Here is a 20,126-nt window from a genome sequence, read left to right on the forward strand (position 1 = left end):
AATAAAGCTATTTTTCTTCGAGACTTAGCATCTTGCTGGTAAAAGCATTGTTTCACATATTTGTAAAAGCAACTATATTGGCTTGAAATAAGATCTTTTACTTCAGCTTTTTGTCAGTGAAAAACTAACTAAATGAATATATAACAAATCTGATATATCAGGCCAAATGCACTGATGTTAGGTCTTAAATATTAATATGATTAACTGCTGGAGTTAAGTGGCTAAAATGTACTTGAAATCAATGATGAAACTGGCTTATATCAATGGGAACAAAGTTAGACAAACACTCAGCGCTGCTTAAGATCCCATCCACAATATTTACAAATACTGCGGTGTCTTTGAGATATACATAATATGTGTAAAAGGGCAAATGCTTGAATATGTATCCAGTATATCCATGTTTCTTTTTTGCCTGCAGGATGGGGTGAAAAAAAAAATCTGGTTTGTTTTGGTTTTGTTTTCATTTGATTTTAATAACTCTGAGGCAGATGATCTGACATAAAGGCTTCCAGGCAATCTTGTTTTGTATGCTTAATTTAAGATAAATCTTGAGATTTTCATGTGGACATCTTTGCTTATATCACCATAGAGTTGTCAAGAGAAACGTTTGCAAAATTTATATTTTCTTGCCCTTCACCTTTGGCAGACTTTGAAAACAAGAGCAGCCCCCATTCCCAGGGCTGGTCTCCTCGTCTCAGCACGGGGCAGGTGTGGGCACGGTGCTGCATGGCCGGCTTTGCTCCTGGGCAGGGTGCTGGTGCCGGTGCTGAGCAAAGCTGAGCACTCAGCAGCGCAGTCATGAGCAGGCACTGCAGACTTGATCTTTCGCCTTGCTCTCAGTGCCTGTCACTCACCACCTTTCCACCAGATTTTCCACCTTTCCATCAGTTTTACACTGGCAGCAGCCTACACATTGCTCTCCAGCAACCGGGCTGAGTGTTGCAACTTCAGAAGCCAGGCTTTGATCCTGATGGGTTCCTCTAGCAGACCATTACTGATGGGTTTTTTATACATATTGAACTGTTTGTAAACACCATTGCACGCTTCCAGCTTTTGTAGAGCCTGAAATAAGGCGCAGTTCAGGGAAGCTTGAGGCCAATTTGTTCCCTGAAGTAAGGAACTAAATTCGTAAAGCTGGACATAAACACTGCCTTCTTTGGAGAGCATATGAGCCTCCAATTGTGGGATGACAAGAGGAATACAAATGAAATGCAGGAACATGGTAGTTTCATGAAACTGTCAGATTGTTTAGCGGGAGGACATTGACAAACCCTCTCAACCAAAGTGCCTGGGTTGCTCTTCAAGAAGCTGTCTAAGCTCTTGTAATGTCTTATCTCAATTTCTCAGTGTTTAGCTTCAGGAACATTATTTCAGAACATCAAATGAGTAGACTCATAGACTATAAGCATCTTCAGGAGACTATCCCATAAAAGCACAGTGTGGTCTTTGGGAAACACAGTATTTCAGAGTTGAGATCCATAAACGGTAGGTGAGAAAAATGTATGTTTGCAATGTATCACATAACCAATTGCTTCTTCAAAGTTTTACTGCATCTTTTTTCTCCCCTCTTAACAGCTGGCAGAATATATTCATTTCTAGTTAGAAGTATGAGTGTCTAGACAAATAGCAGAGGAAATCTGTGTATTTGTACAGTATCACCATTCAAATTTCTGGTAATATTTGTGGTGCAGTTCAGAGGACCTCTTTATTCTGAAAACTTCTTATGCCCTTGCTTGAAGCCTGTTCAAGTGAGCTATAATTTAGTTTAAGTCTATGTTTAAGTGTACCCTTTAAATCTTGTTTTCAGTAGGGATGGATGATAGCATATACAGGAAAACCACTGGAGCCACAGTTTAAATAAGATATACAGGGCTAAAAAGAAAAATGCAGATCAATGTAACTAACTTAGATGCCAAAGGTTAGTCAAAAGTTAGTTAACCCCTACAGTGTACATTTCCTATATTGCTAAGGAAGAGAAACAGGTCTCTGAAGACCTCTAGCAAACAGTTTTGCAGACCTAATAAGCTATTTGCTACTTTTCATGGATTGTGCTAGGTAGTCCCAGAAGATGATTTAGACCTCTTGTCTCCACAGATGTTATAGGGAATCAGTAGGAAATACTTACTGACAAATGGAGCACAGCTGGCTCCTCAAAAAAACCCAAACCCAACCAAAAACCCAAAACCAGCAGGTGAGGGCAGTGCCTCTTTACCTTTAGCACAAAATCCTTGTACATTTAGCATCTGTCTCCAGAAGCGGAGACTTGGCTTCTAGGTCTTTCTCAGACTGAAGGAGTTCAAGTCCACATCTCAGAACAAAGTTTTGATATTCAGCCTCTAATCTGAGGCTGTTGGGTGAAAGCTGTTGAATTTGGAGCAGCTATTGACTTTGGAGAGTTTATACAGACAAAATTTAGTCACCAATCTCAGCCAGACTTGGTGTCCGAAAGTTCCTTCTATAGTCAACAAAAGAGGGAGGCCTTTCCAGTGGGTGATCAGCCAAATAAGGTTCACATATTTATGCTATGCTTGGTGCATACAGCTGTTTGTATTTGGCTGTGGCAGAGACCTCTTGGAAGGGCTTAAAATAGCTAAACTGAAACTGTACTTGACTGAGTTCTAGTGGAAAATCTGCGTTATCCATGTTTACGTGATGCTGCTTCTCTTGTGTGTTGACAAAGAAATACTTTCTCTTGCCGTAAAGGGATCTGGGGTACTCTCTGCTCCTCTCTCACAACACTGAAATCTTCACAAGTTGCACTTGGGTCCAAATTTAGACTTTAACTGGTTTTCAACTTTAACTGTTTCAAAATATTATCTTGTTGTGTTCCTAGCTTCTGGAACACTTTGCTGTCAGTGTGAGGGCAATGGGATGGATCAAGGACTGTTTCTTCTCAAAGGCATGCATTTCTGTCTGCTTGCCATGAAAGCTTTTGTGGCCACAGCCTATTATGGGGCAAAGATAAAATGTTACACCTTTCCAGCACTTGCTGGTTTGGTGAGGGGGAAGGTTCGGTGTTCCTCTAGTCTTCTGACTATGGGGCTTTTTCATGGGCTTCCTAAAAATTGCCTTTACATGGCCTGTGAGAAGCCTGCCTGGATGTTTTCAAGTGTCCTGAGCCACCTCACATTATGCTGACAGCCAGGGTTTCACCCATACCAGAATGGTCTGGCCGTGATGGGGACCATGTTGGCATACCTGCTTTCTCAAGCAGCAGATCTGGTCTGGAGACTGCCTTGATCTTGTTCTCAAAGTTTATTGTAGAGCTGTCCAGTTACCTTTTGACACCACTTCACTGGTAGGAAGCCTGCAGTGAGGGACAGTCGGTAACAGCACTGTGACCTTCAGTCAGGAAGGAAAGATCCTTCACCCCCTTTCACTCCTTCCAGAGCAGCTCCAGCTTTGCAGCAAGTTGTTTGAGTGAGAGTTCGGTATCTCAGAGGTCAGTATGTGGCTCTTGCCATGGAAGTGGCTGACTTTTGCCCTTCCCATCGAAGGGGCTGCCATGGTGGTGTTTCCTAAGGAAATGCAGCCAGTGGTGCTTGAGGGCATGCTTCCTTGGTTAGATGTGTAGCCACAAGGTCCTGAACTTTCTTTGTGGTATGCTCAGTGAACAATCTGAGAGCAAAGTCATTGACTGAAACTTGCATAGCTTTCATTTCTACTTTTTTTCATAAGTAATTCTTGTGGAAAATTATGTGAGCCCTGAGTCAGGACAGCAGGATTATGCTCAGAGCAAAAGAATATGTGTGCTAAGGGGGACATTCCCTTTTCTTGGCTTTTCCCTTCCAGTATAGCATCATAAACGTGAATGAACTGGGAACAGGATGATTTGTCATTGTTAATTTTTTTTTTCTTTGTTTTTCTAGGATCTAGTTCAGGATCAAAATTAAAAGTTCCTGAGCTGAGCACAAATGGCACACAGCACGTTGTTCAAGCAGGCCAGACTTTAAATCTCACCTGCAGGTAACTAGCTGAGTTGAATTCTGATAATTTGGCTGGGAGTTCATACACCTGACACTTTCTTTTTTTGTTACTGAAATTAGAAAAAAAAATGAAACCTTATGTTGTGGGGAAAGGTGGGGAGTGAACTTCAATGGCAATTGTTTAATAGTTCTTTGTTGTTTCTGTTGTTGTTTTTGGAAAACCAGATAAAAGAGAACCCCAGAAATAGCCTGATATAATAAAAAAGAAAGCTTGGGAACTGGAACTATATAATTGTGGCCCAACATAATTGTTTCTGCTTCCTTATCTGTATTTGCAGGGGGGAAATGGTTCATTCATGGTCTTTGCCTGAAACTCTAAGTAAGGATAGCAAAAGGCTGAAAGTAATTAAATATGCCTGTGGAAGGAATGGGAAGCAGTCCTGCAGCAGTCTGACCTTGAGCAGAACTCAAGCAAGTGACACTGGAAACTATAGCTGTAAATACCCAACAAGTCCAGCAAAAAAGAAGAAGGAATCTACAGTCTATGTATTTATTAATGGTAAGATTATGTTTTTTAACACTTCTTGGTATTTGCACCTTAATACAGCAAAATGGATAAATAAGGCAGTTCAGCTGTGCTTAAATACGGGATTTTGAACGATACTTTCAGCCTTGCAAAATGTCATGATAATTTAACAATTAATGTATAAAATCTGCTTTCTCAGAGCTTGCAAATACAAATGCTAGTGTTTTATCTGTTAGGAAAAAATGAAGAAAGAAGAAGACCCAATCCAACCAGTTTGCTGGAGTAAATAGAACTCCACATGGAAGTAGACTAGAAGTGAGTCTGTGAAATGGGTATCAGAGAAATCATATTTTACAGAATCGAATGATGACTTATTAAAACCATATATCTGGTACAATGTCCACTTTAACGTGTTTGTGTAAGATTATAGATTTCTAGGCACCTGAAAGATGCCGAAGCTGTCTATCCAGATCACTGAATTATCTCATGCTGTAGAAAAATACTATTTGCATGTTAAGTCACATTCAAAAATGTACTCTGTAGTCCATGTTACACAGATTGTACACATCTAGAATAAATGGAATCAAACTAAAGACAGAATTGTGTTCAGCAAACAAGTATTGTGTAATGTATGGGAAATGCTGGAATTAGGTCAGTTAGTCTATAACAGAAATTGCTTTCTGATCCTATTTTCTTCCAGGATATTAATCAAACGCTTCTCAGAACAGCTGAAATCAATAAACACAATAATAAAAGAAGAAAGTATACACACTTTAGGGATTTAATTTAATTTTATATTTTAGTTTTTCTTGATTTTTAAAGAATAAAATCAATAGATTACTGTTAAATATCAGGATTCACAGATTTTGAAAGCCCATATTACAGAGAATGTGCAACTGGAAGTTTTCCAAATTATGTGTCTGCTGCTTCTAACGAGTTCATATCAGAGTGAATTAGCCTTTGTTTTCATTTTGTGACACTAAGAGTGGGACCGATGCTGTGAAAAAGCAGAATGAAGTGGACGTGTTACTACAGTGACAGAAAATAAGATAGCTCCCCCCCATTATTGTGTGTTGCTTTATTGACAATTATTGAGTAATTTATTCTGTTCATCCTGCTTTCCTTCATCTGAAATATACCGCAGAGTGTTTTTCTCACCCAAATATTTTAATATAATTCACTAGATATCCAAGTACAGATGCATCCATGGAGGCATAACCAAAGTAGGTTATTCATTGTATGACCAACATTTCCTGCTGCCTAGGAAAACTTACAATTTTCTTAGATGACTTTTGCAAGTTTCTCAAAATGGGACCTACCTTGGATGTCATCTCTATCTGAGATTTACCCATAATCCTCTGCATTCACCACATGAGAAGAGCAAGGATAGTTGTGACTCTGACTGAGAAACCTCTCTGCTAAACCCACTTTACTATATAAGAGATTTCTTTATGTTCTCTTGGTCTCTTTCCTGTTTGAAGTGTTAATTTTTCTGGATACTGAATTTTTGCAAATAGAAGACACAATCAGTATTTCTAACTCTTCACTGCTTCCCAAATTGTATATAGCTTGCTTGCATCTGAAAGAGATCCTCAGTTAGATGTATGTATATCAAGGCTGTCCGCATAATTCACCATGGTGACAGAAGAGAAACATATCTTTGAAAAAATAGTTTTTGTACAGTCCCCCCACAATAATCAGTTAAGGAAGACTGCCCGAGTGTCTTGGGTTTGTTGATTTATTTTTTTTTTCTCCAAGGATGTTTAGTCATTAAATGTTGTTGTTGCTGTTGAAGATAGGATTAGACTACATTTCTCCTCCTACCTTACTTGCCAAAAACCAGTGAAATGTTTAAGGGACAAACCTGTATCAAGCTTAGACCTCTTTGGCATCTTATTTTTCTGAATTTTGCAATCCTTTTGATTGAAAACCAATTTCTTAACACTTAAGTGTTGATTGTGTCCTACTGATAATGAGGGAGGCTGCAAGGTAACTGCTCACTTAGTGCCTGCTGAAAGTGTCACTCTGCCCTAAGGTGGGGAAAGGTACATTAGTCCTCCAAAAATTTACAATTTCAGGAAGAATTGTTGAATAGGTTGAAAAGAAACAAGATACTGAGTACCAAAATTCACCTTTTCTGATCAGAGCAGTGCTAGCATTTGGAAAGAAAATACTAAAGGAATCTCTTAATATAAGTCATTGTTTCTGTGAACATGCATGAAATTCAGTTATCTGGCTCAGGTGGGGCTGAGATGGGGATAACAAAATCCTCTGTGAAGACTACCTTTCTTGAGTTTAATTTTATTTTAAATGAATTTGTGGGTGCTTAGGAAATAAACATTTGTAAAATTCGGATCCCTCCTAGTTTTGTATTGTTTCCTGTGGCAGGACGTTGTGTCAGTCCATTTCCCATATTAGCTCCATGTGGATCACAGAGGTGCCTGTTTCCCATGTCTTAGCATGCTGTAGATGAGAACAAATAGTTGCTATTTACAAACACAGATTCCGAATCAGGAAAGTTGATATTGTTTGTACAGGAAGTCATCACTTATTGTTTTAAAAATGTTATTCATTTCCGTAATTAGAGTGATACTGAATATGAACTGGATTTAAAAAAAAAAATCCCCAATAAACCCAGTAAGTCCTTTGGTTCAGTAATGGTGTGGAAGGAGATGAGCTTCTATAGACAAAAACAACATGCAAGACGATGAGAAGGAGACTGCACGTCCCACGTGCTCCAGGATGACTTGAAGCGTTTCTGAAGCCCTCTGTTTGGGGGATCAAGAACAGGCAGGCTGGTGACATTTCTTTGAGGAGCTAGTGCTGACACCACCCTTCTTTCAGCTGGAGAGGTCACTACTGAGTTGCACAGGGGAGTGAGTGTGCAGTGTGCGCCGCAGCAACTCTTGACCACACACAGCTCAGGAATTGAGACATCAAGCAAGGGAAATGAATTCTCTTAAGAGCCTTGGACTTTGCTCTAAGAAAACTGATGGCCTGACTTCCACCACAAGCCATGGGAAAAAATCTGAAATGAAGCAAAGACTCTTTGCCAATTTCTCCACTGTCTCGGACCAAAAGCTACTCTGATCTTTGTTTTGTTACGCAACTGCAGCCTAGTAGTAAGATGGAAAGATTTGTAATGAACATTTACAGCGTACATTGGAGTGAGGCATGGGGAATTTTCTGCCTGAAAAGCGATAATTATGGAATAAAGACATTTAAGAAACACCAAATTATCAGCAGGCTGTTTTGAAACCTATGTAGATTTCCCTGGGGGCAGTGCTAAAGGCTTTTCTTTCTGCCTGCCTTTGTTCTGGTATCTCCAAGACACTCTTTTCTAGTTGCTGGAGCTCGTTCACTTTCTTCAAAAATGTGCAGTTCTCTTCATTCTCTACTCTCATCATCTCTTGCCTTTGATCGATTGTTCCCATGGTATGACAGAGGAAAAACATTAAGTTAAATTACATTGATATAGCAAGGTCAGATTTTTGCAAGAATTTAAACAAACTTGAATCAAGTTGAAGTGCTGTTACTGCCTGTGATGAAGACAGCTTTCAGCTATTAATATGCAAAACTAGTGTCTTAATTCTACTGCGACAGAGAATTCTTCTCTAAGCAAAGTTGTACTTGGCTTTAGGGTATTAGCCCATTTCTTAATCAATGTTCTCCCTCTCCTTCTCTCTCCTCACACTCCTGCTGTGCATGTCTTCCGACTGCATACTTTTCCTTGCAAAATGAGACACGTACTGGTACTTCAATCAAGCACCATTCAAAATATTCTGTTTTAAAATCAGACCTCTAGGCTGAGTCAGTTGTCTATTCTCTTTCTGCACTTAACAGAGAGAAAAAAGGATCTTCTGGTATGTATTTCTCATCATTGACTTTACAAGGAATCTGGAGAACAAGCTTAGAATAGATGTCTTGCTTTGAGATAGTTGAAGTCAGATGAGACAAATTAGAGCTGGGTAATTAAGTTACAAGTCCTGAGAGTACTTGTACTTGTACTCACCAATACATGGAATGTCAAACATGTCCAGTAGTTTTGGATATTGGGCTTGGGAGTTGTCTCAGGTTGGACAGTCCAAAATGAAAGGCTTCAGCATTAGTGAATCATTCAAAATGTAAGCCTTTGAAGTGCCAAAACCTCTGGAGGTTTGAGTGTATTTTCAAACTCTAGAGTTGTATTCTGCAAGAGCTGAGTGTACGGCATCTCCCTGGGAGGTCCACTTGTTGACAGATAGCTGGATCCAGCCCCAGAACTGACATAGATTTAACATTTAGCTTGAATGTATTGACTTCTGTAACCCCAAAGGTACTATGTTGCAGAACAGGGAGGGCATCAAAAGAGTTCCCGAAAGGATGTCTTAAGATCAGAAGCATCAAAGTCAGAATAATTCAACACGTGAAAAAAGCAGTAAGACAAAACACCCTGAAAGTTAACAGAAAGGGAGCTTTTCTTAGTATATTTCCTTTTTCTTTTTATTCAGATATAATGTACTGACAGAAGAACCTGCTGAGGCCTGGCAAACTCTTCCTCCCCTGTGCCTTTTTTCTGTCTTTGCTTTTGGCACAGTTTTAACGTATGAGCAGTATGGTTTTGGTTTACACTGTCAGAGTCAATAATACGATAGCACTTCTGTTATGAAAAGGAAACTAGTTGAAATTAAACTATGCTACAGCTGTATCAAGTATGTGAACACATTTTTAGTGCCTAATGAGGTTCCTGTTACAAAACAGAGCCCTCTAGGACTTGCTGACGTCAATCACCTACAATTGCCGTGCTTTTGTCATTGCGTGTACATGGACTTCCCATTATAGCGCACTGTGAGTGGAGTGTGCGTGGACACCTTGGCAGCGTCAAAGGCCATGCACTAAGCCCTTCAAGGTCCTTCTTCCTCACCAAGTCTTATAGCTCCTACTGAAACAGAAATACATTTCCAAGACGAACCATCATGAGGGATGGATACATCTGTAAAAATGTTCCTAATGTCCATTAGCCTTTCTAGAGATTGCTTTCTGAACATAGTAAATGCTCTAGTGTGGATTTCTAGTGTGGGTGAGTATATTTTTCCTTAAGAGTTTTAATGGTGTTTTATTTGTCTACGTTGATGATAGCATAGTATAACTAGCCCCAAAGGAAAACAAACAAACAGACTAAAAATCACTGTAGATTTATGCTAGCAATGCTTTGTGTCTGAATGTGTTCCAGATATAAAGTATTCCCCTCCTTTTTATTTTTTTTTTCCCCTGGACTTCTGTTATTATTAATTTATATCTCAAGTCTTCCTTCAAGGTTTAGAAATAGTTTGAATTTGAAAAGTACTATTTTACAGGCTAAGAAGAGGCAAGAGTAGAAAAGCCCTTCTTTCAGATAAGTGCTATGCTTCCAGATGTACAAAATGGGATTTTTTTTTTCTTAAGGAACATAGATACTTACATGCGAGCAAGTTGAATAGGTGCCTTCCTAGGGCATGATTCATCTCATCGTAATTCAGATGTCTAAACCAGGTTGGATGAGTCCCATGGTAGAATTCCTCCTTTCTCCCCAGTGACAACACTAACAGTTTGGACACTTAGCTCAGTGAGAAATGTCTATATTTTAGATGTGTAAGTGAGATGAGAACCACTCTTGGTGTGCAAGGTTCTCCTGGAATTACTTCTGAACAGCCCTACTAATTTAGCCAGGATAAATAAAGTTAGTTAGGGTGAATCCCTACAATGGAAAGGGGAATTTGGCAATTCACTCATTAATTTTAATGAAACTTGCATGTCTATACTTTAGTAAAGACTTTCGTCCTCTTGATGTGGATGAGGGAAAAGAGTGTTATATGAATGTGAGGAAACTGTTTTGGGTCTTTTAGCCTGAAAAGAATACTAATGATGAGCCAAGTGTAAGTATTTTGGAAGAACTTCAGAGGACAAAGTTTCAGAGATTTCAAGGAGCTCAGACTTTCCTGCAGACTTTTCTTCTTGCAAATGTACGTGTAGGTACCCTAACTTACATAGCTCAGATTATTAAAAACAAAACAAATCCAAGAACAGTAGCTGAAGTTTGTGGCAATAAATCCATCGCTTCTGATTTTGGCATTTCAGTGTTGGCTAATTCAGTTGTTTGTGCAAACCCCATAAATAGCCTAGACAGGTTATTGATACCAGACATAATATTGCTTGTGTTAAGTCTCTTATCAAGTTTGTATCTGGCTGCCAACCAGCTTAATAGAAAGCTGCTATTTATGTTCTTTAACAATATAGCAAGTGACCTTCATGGATTTTGTGATTTCATGAATGCTCTTTGTGGTTTCGTGTTGATTATAACCAAGAGATATTGTAAGGACACAGTCATTAATTCTGGTCACAATTTAAAAATACACTAAACTGACTCTTAAAGTAACCTTTAGCATATGTGAATATTCTGGCTGTCCATCTTTCATTTTGCTACGCTTGCAGGCAGCTCTGAAGGGGGGCGGGGGGAAGGCAAAAATCCAAAAAACAAGGTCAACTCTCTTAGATCTTCCATTCCAAATCCCGATGGAGCTGAATGTGTAACTTTGACCTGTCTTGACATCCATCTATGATATTCCTTTTATGTCTAGAACTTTCTGAACATAAAAGTGAGTGAAGCTGGCCCAGAAGACTGCTGATGGGAGGTTAGGTCATCCCAGATGTGCTGCCAGCCAGCTGTTCAGAGAAGGATGGCATTTACTTCTCTTCAGGAAGGAATTGGGAGAAAATGTAGTAGAAGCCACTGGCAATAGCAAGGGCTATGGTGGGAGGGAAAGAGGGAAAAAAGAAGCAAGGAGTGCTATTATTTGGGGGACGGAAGGATTCCATGTCGTTGGCATAACCTGACAATGTGGCATAACCTGTCCTGGTGCTGCTGTGGGCTTGGCTTTGCCTGATAGAGCCTGGTAGAGTCTAGACCAGATTCTGGTCTTGAAGCACCAAGAGTATCCCTTATGGCCATTAAGACGGAAGGAGAATAAAATCAAAGGCAATCAGGAAAAGCCTCCACACTCATTATGAAAACAAAACTGTGCTAGGAAACATGGTGCATATTTCTTTTAATCAAAAGCAGGAAGACATTTGGAGCACTTGGGGCCATCAATTGCCCTCCGGCCCATGGCGGAAGTCCCCGGTGATGTCAATGGGAGCTCTGCACGCGAATAGCGGGGGCACGGAGACGCCTTGGCGTACCACTGCAGGGAGCGTACCAAGAATGGCTGTCACTGAGCTTTAAAGCCTACCAAGAGCAGCCAAGGCGTTCGGTTGACTTTTATAGAACACTTCATTGATTTCTCCAGGCGCGAATGTGCATTTCCATTGAAGAAGTTAAAAAAAAAAAAAAAAAAAAAGCCAAGTGTGGTGTTTTGTGCTCGTTTCCTGTCCCTGCCTTTGGATGGGCAGAAATCCTGCGAAGCCTGAGCCTCACAGCCCCCACTGCCTCGATATTGGCATCGGTCAGTGGTGACACTGTGTCTGCAGACAGCACCGGTAGTCCCCAGAACAGCTCTTCCTCACACTTGTAATGATCTGGAGATTATGATACAGGAAACTACTTTGCAAAGCTTGCTGGTTTTGGGCAGGAGCTCTTAATTTTGTGACAAAGACGAACGAGTCTTTGGGGAATAGTAAATCCGTTTGTCTGGTGATGTTAAGGGGCAGGTGACCTCTTCTGTGGCTGCAGCCCCTGAAAAACAAAAAAGGTTCTTTTCACTGTGCTACAAACAGGTTCATTCTTGGTTTTTCCTTGACTTGTATTGCAGAGGAAACGTCAGCCTAACAAGTCCTTAGGGTATTTTTTATTACATACGCATCCTCTATTACTCATAAGTTCCTTTTGCGATCTTGGTGGACATTTAACACCTATTATTAAATAAAGCATTGTGTCAGTCTTTCATTTCAGAAAGTTTGTTTAACAGTTTCATTAAACCTTTTTAGGAAAACTTTTTCCATATCCTGGGGTACATACATACAAAGAGATACTCTACCTTAGAATTTTCCCCAGTATAAATTGGAGAAGAATTTGCTTCTCTTCCTGATTGAGGTCTTAAACAAAAATATTATTGCATATAAGAAAAGAAGATCCTAAGGGCAGAACAGTTTTATGACACTGGGAAGTGCAGATCATACTTTTGAAAGAGAAGCAGAAGTAATGCATTTGAAGAACTACTTGAGTAAACGTAGGTCAACATGCAGAAGTCTGGGACCAGAACACTTTACTAAAGTACTGCAATTTAAGGTTTTATAAAGGGTCAGTTCCTATTAGCTTTACTAATCTAACTGATTTTCCAAGAAAGATTTCCATTGTTATTTGCAAGATTTTTGACTGAGTGAAAAATAATAGGATTTGCCTGAAAAAACGTTGGAGCAGTAGATAAGCATGGAATTAAGATCTGAATGTTCCACTTTTTTAAGAGTTAAAAGCCAAACCTTATGTGAATTTTGAGGTAGTCTATCTGCACTGGGAGTCAAACTGAACCTTCAGATCTGAACACCTGCAAAGAAGATTTGGAGCCAGAGCCTGTGGCTTGAGCCCCTCTTTGTTAAGTGGCCCAAACAATAGCAGCAGCAATGTTCCCTGTTCCCAGCGCAAGCTATTTATGACAATGCCCTTTGTTAAAGGGATTGTTCAAGGGACGGTAAATTACTCTGCCAAGCTTTAGTTATTGAGTTGAACGGAATGAATGTTTTCCTGGCATTTTCATTTACCTTGTCACTTACAAAAGAGACATATAGGTATTGTGACAGTGGGAAGGAGGAGAATAATTAACTCTCGCTAGTCCGTATTCTCAGAGTTGAAAATGTGGCTGGATAATCACAGTAGATTCTTTCTCATGGTGAAGTCAACTTGAGTGTTTCCCATCCATGTCCTTGCAGAGAGCAGGAACATGTCCTGTGTAGGAGTTTCCTCATAAGTGAATTTCAGCTCACTTGCCATATAAGTACTTCTCCTGGTGATAATAAAATAGAAATGCCCTGAAATAAGAAACACATATCTCAGCAGTAGAGATGATGCTATAATGTGAAAAATGTATTATTTTAACTGTCCTGGATTTTAAAGGGAATACCAAAGTTCTGCTATTGATAATTGAGTAATAAATATATTTTCAAATATTTAATAATATTTTGCTGAACTTGTTTAGATAAAAGTAAACAGAAGATTGATTTGAGGACTTTGTCTAGCTTTTGTTAGGGACAGGGTTAGTCTGTTCTTTCAAGGCTGTATGTACCGTTACAGTTTCCATACACTGTCTTAAGATTTCAGATATTAACCTTTTCTTTTTCTTCTCTTGCAGATACAGGCAATCCATTTGTAGAGATGCACAGTGATATACCTAAAATAATACACATGACTGTGGGAAGAGAAATGATCATACCATGCAGAGTTACAGCACCAAACATTGCTGTTACTTTAAAAAAGGTACCTCAATCCAACATGCTTTGAAAGTGTTATTGTGGATGATGGGGTTTTTTTTGCTTGTTTACAACTATTGTAACGCTTTTGAAATATTTCAACAAGTTAGTATTTCTTAAACAAGGTTTCTGGGTGTCAGTGTGTTTAGAAATATTTTAACCCTGGAAGCTTCGTCTCATATCTCACAGAAGGACTTCATCAAATCTCTTTCTTACTCTACATGGGAATTTTCTGAAGAAACTTAAACTTTGCACATCATTGTATTAAATCTTCACTGACAAATGTTTCTTAAGCCCAGGAAGAAATTTCTTGTTAGGAGAAGAGATTTCCTTCCGCCTCTTTCCCTGCCCTTCCTCCTCTTTCCTCTTCTGTCCTCTGGAACAGCCGGTGAGTGTGGTCCCTGGAGACTGGTTGGGGCTGTACCAGGATCTCTGCAAGCCTTTGCCCTACCCCACTCCCACCCATGACTTTACTGCTTCCTTTTCCATATGAGTGCACTTATCATCAGACAGGGGATGGCTTCTTGTAGGGAAAGTTGTGCAGAGTTTGAGACAGTGGGGGCAGTTTTAGAAAATCTAGTAGATGTTCTTCATGTTTTGGGGAAACCATTTCTTTCCTAGTTTTCTTGAGAGCTGCATGGACAGCTAACTGACCTACATGTCTGTAGTAAAGTGCTTGGTATCAAGACAGAGAATGGTGCTTCTTAAAGTTCCTTTGTTTGGCTTAAAAATTAGGTGGAGATGCCAGTGATGTTTTGTTTCTAAATAAAGGGAGTTCTGTTCCTAGTGGCATAAATGTTCATCATTGTTACAAGGAAAATGTTTACAGAATAACATAGAATCATAGAATGGTTTGGGTTGGAAGGGACCTCAAAGACTATCTAGTTCCACCCCCCCTGCCATGGGCAGAGACACCCTCCACTAGACCAGGTTGCCCAAAGCCTCATCCAACTTGGGCTTGAACACTTCCAGGGAGGGGGCATCCACAGCTTCTCTGGGCAACCTGTTCCAGTGCCTCACCACCCTCACAGTGAAGAATTTCTTTCTAACATCTAATCTAAATCGACCCTCCTTCAGCTTAAACCCATTACCCCTTGTCCTATCACTCCATGCCCTTGTAAACAGTCCCTCTCCATCTTTCCTGTAGGCCCCTTCAGGTACTGGAAGGTTGCTACAAGGCCTTCCCAGAGCCTTCTCTTCTCCAGGCTGAACAATCCGAACTCTCTCAGCCTGTCCTCATAGGAGAGGTGCTCCAGCCCTCTGATCATGCAATTGCCAAACAATACAACCATAAGATGCTTATCTAGATCAACACAAGTCTTTGATTCCTCTTTGACTATAGAGTTTTACACCAGCCACAGATTTGATCCTGTGTTTTAACTTGACCTAGAGGTTTACAAATTCTATCTAGTGCTGCTTTGCTAATATAGATACTGATTTTTGCCTCTTGGTTTCCACCTGTTAAATCACATGAGAGAGAGTGAAATGCAGAGAAAAGACAGTGCTGTCTGCCCTAGTTGTTACCATATGTGTATGTGTGTACATGCACACATGCACATGTGCACACACACTCTTCTCCTGCAAGAAGAGCACCAAGTTTGGATGATGCACAAGATTCTGTGGCTATAGAACGAAGAGTAGATGAGGCTTGGCTTTCCATAGGGTGGATGTTGTAAAGTGGTAACTTATTTGGGCACTGTATTTTTGCATCTGAAATCTCAACATATTAAATTCCTAACTGAGAAAATTCCTGTCAGGAATTAAACAATATAATTTTTTTCCTTATTTGGAGAAGATTGAGACATATATAGTCTCTTTTTTCATAGCAACTTGCCTTTACGTTGGGGTTGTGGTGTAAGATGCATCTTTACACCATCAAAACCAGATGTAATATTCTGGGAAGGAGAAAGAGGAGGTGGAGCCAAGTCTTGAAAGAAAAGATTGGTTGCTTACATGTTTTGCATTCCAGGAAAAATAAATGTGTTCCCTAATTCATCCCAGAATTTCCTGAAGTATGTAAGCTACAATGCATTACATCATATCTTACTTTATTTATCATCTGCGACACCCGTGTATGAAGATTCCAGCAAGTTTTTGCTCACATAGCAATTAAGAGATGTGTTGAATGCGTTTCACAGCTGCAGGCAAACTACTTCTGGAGAGCTGGCAAAAGCTATTCTGTGTTTTCCATTTAGCAATAAAGGAAGAAGTCAGTGTCCCCATAATGCAGTCCTCTGGAGCTGGAAAGAAAATCCCAGCATTAGTCATTAGATTCTGCATTCTATATTGCCAGAAAGTCAAAATATGGAATATTTTTTTGGTAATCTCTCTCTTCGGGAAGGACAGTTGCATGAGTACCACCTCCAGCATTTTGTTCCTGTGCAGTGCTACTTCTTAGTTTTAGTGGATCAATGTGGGGAAGGTTTATTGTCCATCTTCAACACTACAAATGATTTTTTTTGTTGTTGTTTTACTGAAACTGCATCTTTACCTTACTCAACCCTTTTGAGAAACTGTGTTGCTCTAACTTCCAGGCTGAACATCTGTACAAATTGTATTTTATAGCATTGCAATCATATACAACATAGGGGGAGTCTTAAAAATTGTAAAGCTAATAAAACAGGGATAGGGACATGAGGATGGAGCATTTCACTTCTATTTCAAATCCAGCCTTCATGTCCTGTTATAACCTACATCTGCAACAACTGATGGCCCTTTCTCTTCATCATCATATGAAGACCTGTGAGATCAGTTGCTAGTTTTGATCTAATGCTTAATAGACAGATATCCACAGCCTCTGAAACCATCATTGCTACCAATATGATTCTGGCAGCCTCATTTAAGATCCCTAAAATAAGATAAACCTTATTGCAACTAGGGTGTGCATTTGTCTTGTCTCTTCATTTGCTCCTACCATGCTAAACAAAGTATCTCCTTTTGGTACAATGGTTTGATCCTTCCATTTACTCTCCTTTTGAATTCTCTGTCATAAATCGACAATGACATTCACAGGAATAGAGGTAAATAAACTTCAGTATAAGGACTAAAAAGAGGAAAAAAACCTAAGGATGGTGAGAGTCACACACATGGACAGTCTGAATTCTTAATAATGCCACCTCATCCTTCCCAAATTGATGGAAGGGGAAACATTGAAAGAAAAAACAAGCATTTAAAACTCTAATGTACATTTTTGCTATGCTCTCAGCTGGCTCTTTCCAATACAAGAGACATGGGGAACCACAACTGGACTATGTACTCTTGACCGTATGTATATACCCAAAACCTTGTGGTAGTACTGAGTTAATGCCACCAGGTACCAAAAAGGTTCAGTGGTTGATGCTGAGCAAAGAAGGAGGCACTGCCTATACCAAAAGAAACTGAAGTCTAGTTTGAAACAAAGTGCCAAGAAGGTAAAAGGCCAAGACTGCACTGGGAGCCACAGTGATGTGGTTCATGCAGATAAGTATGTAGACAGTAAATTCCATGTTTACTGCAGCTGTCGCAACAAATTGATTCTTTGAATGCCTCTGACTATCTGCTGGTACCCATCTGTAAGCCATTATGTTAGCTGGATTTACGCTCTGCTGCTTCAGTGGAAATCTCACTGTTCCAGCACTGTGTTTCTTCAGTTTTTCTACTTCGCTCTGTGATGACTAAATGGCCAAGTTTTTGACAAGGCCCTGAACTACATTGGCCCTGCTCTGCTTGGAGGATGGACCAGGTGGCCTCTAGAGGTCCCTTTCCACCTAAATTATCATGTGATTCTGGGATCCTCTGTCCTGTACCATCCATGCAGTGATCATCATGGCGATGATGCCATGTCTGTAGGTGGTGGCCTGGAAGCTGATTTAGGGCAGAACAAAGCAATTGTGCTTCTCTGAGACTGGGAAACTGGTCATCTGAACCAGTGGGGTGGCAAAGGAGAACAGCGTGGAGGACAGCTGGGTAAGAAACTGAAGCAAGGAAGGAGAGATAGTAAAGCTATGAAGGACCATGAGGGTGGGCACTCAGCCATCACCCTTGGTCCCTCCTGTGACAAAATCCTGGTGTTTCCACCCTCTGAAAGGGACTTGTGGCAGTATCTTGTTTCCCTGACTTAGCCAGAGAGCAGTTGTGTTACAGTGGTCTTCGCTAGTCAGAGACTTCAGTTTTCTAAAGTACTCCATATAGTAAACTGAAAATGTCAATTTATGCTTTCTTGTGTGACTGTGTGCAGCTTTTTAGTCTCAAAGCTGAAAAAAAATACACAAGAAGATGTAGCTCTAGCTGGTTTTGAGAGGTGTCAGATGAGTAAACTGTACAGGCAAAGATTTGCCTCTGGAGCAGATGAGCCTGTGGGATATACAGACAACCAACAAAATCTGGTGTTGCAAAACAGGATCATATTTATGAGGACTTTATTTCCAAGACCTGGACACTTCATGGGTGTTTTGGTTACCCTCCCATTCCTGGAGTAAGGCTAATACAAATTCAGTAATCCATCAATTAACTAATTAATGTGAAGTGAATGCATTCCCTGGGAAATGTCAGTCTAGGGAGACTCTGAAGCTCTGAGTTGACTCTTTCGTCACAGTATATATGAAACCCTATAGAGGAATACACTCGGAAATAGTTTGGTTTCCACCAAAGCAGCAAGAAGATAAATCCAGTTGAAGCCCTTGAAAGCATAACTATAAACTAGTCAAACCGAAGCTTGAATATTTGTTTTATTTAGAACAGGAATGGCAACAGAGCTCTTAAAGTCCAAGATATTGTTGAATGGTAGCCAGCAGGCTGTAATGTAATGGGCTTTACTCGTGTGTGTGTAACACACACTTCCGCCATGATTTGCATGCTTATTATAGTGTCTTATCAGCTGTTGTAAAGATAAGGAATTCTAACACAGCATTTTGTGCTCTGTAATTATTGCTCATTTGATTCATCATGCATTTCTGTCAGAGGAAATGGCATGAGATGAGTGGAGGTGATCTCAAGTACGCTGAGCAGGCCGTGTCGAGGGTGCCATGTTTTGGAGAGAAGCTGTACCATGCAGGAAGGTGCCGGGCAGCCATGCTTCCCCCAGCCTCTGGCAGCCACCCGTGCTGGCTTTGGCCATAGGAAGGACAGGGCTGGGCAGCATACAAGTCCTCTGCTCAAATAAAGGGGAAGAAAGAGATGAAGGGGCGTTGTAAGACTGAGTGCACAATGAGAGGTGATGGGCTGCGAGGTGCTCAGTTGACCCAGAGGTCTTTGCTTAGGGCACTAATTTACTCAAACTCTGATATGTGCCATCTTTAAAAATACATTATTTTTGCCATAAAAGTAGGCTTTATAAAAGTAGACTCTACTTTATAAAAGTAGAGTCAAATCCAGTCTTTGTAGTCATGGCTGATCTCTGTGTTATCCAAATGGTGGCATTTATTCCATCAATAAGGCATAACAAAAAACATAATGTGAAAAAAAAGAGGTATTAGTGAGTTTCAATGCCTATGTCATGCTTTGCCTTTTCAGGGTTTTCTTGACATCTTATTAAAATGGGGCTTAAAACTCAAAGGATCCTAATGTAAAATATAATTTGTACTGCTGATAAAGCGAGCAGTTGATCCCACATGGCAATATTTTAGTCTGTATTAGATTTCAGGCCTTAAGTTTAAAAACACCTGATGGCTTTACGCTAATTAATCGTTGGGTCCTCAACTTCTGAGGGACTTAGAAGTACCAAATTTTTAAAATGTATTGGATACTTTTTCTATGGAAACATGTTTCAAGATGGCCTTTCAAAACCTCTAGTCAGTATGACTTTCCTTACTCGGTATGATCAGTAGTTCCCAATAAAAGTGCCCAAGGAAGCTTTGTGACTTTAAAGTTTGCACTTCATGTTGTATGTAATGACTTAGAGACATGTACTCCGTGACCTGTCAGCTTTGGAACAGCCATTCATGTCCTTAATTTTTTTTTTTTTTTTTTTTAACAGTCCAGCCCTTTAGACAACATAAAAGTGAGAAACATCAGATTGAATCCTGGCAAGAATTTGTTAAAGCCACCAAATGACAGCAAATTAAGTCCATTTGTCACCTCCATTGAAAAATGTGTATTTGTGTGTCAGTGGTGAAACCAAGATACTTAATTGCAAAGGTTCACCAAAATGAGCACTTTAGCTGCCAACCAGGAGCCAACAGAATAGCAGCCCAAGCACTGAGGCTAATGGTAGCGTCAATCTATTGTGTCATAAATTATATCCTGTTATAAATAATTAAATCTTGGAAACAAATAAAACA

The 20,126-nt window shown here is 39.9% G+C and overlaps 1 protein-coding gene across 3 annotated transcripts in view; it reads left to right on the forward strand.

The window, feature by feature from the left end:
* FLT1 (fms related receptor tyrosine kinase 1) overlaps positions 1–20,126 on the forward strand; it is a 116,077-nt gene that overhangs the window by 12,840 nt on the left and 83,111 nt on the right. For all 3 annotated transcript variants that reach the window (XM_075742083.1, XM_075742082.1, XM_075742084.1), the window contains exons 2-4: positions 3,870–3,966; positions 4,265–4,485; positions 13,752–13,876. In XM_075742083.1, coding sequence (XP_075598198.1) covers positions 4,272–4,485; positions 13,752–13,876 — 339 coding nt within the window. In that variant the 5' untranslated portion in view covers positions 3,870–3,966; positions 4,265–4,271. The remainder of the gene's footprint in view (positions 1–3,869; positions 3,967–4,264; positions 4,486–13,751; positions 13,877–20,126) is intronic.

Source organism: Balearica regulorum, chromosome 1, assembly GCF_011004875.1.
Source record: "Balearica regulorum gibbericeps isolate bBalReg1 chromosome 1, bBalReg1.pri, whole genome shotgun sequence".
Classification (NCBI taxonomy): domain Eukaryota; kingdom Metazoa; phylum Chordata; class Aves; order Gruiformes; family Gruidae; genus Balearica; species Balearica regulorum.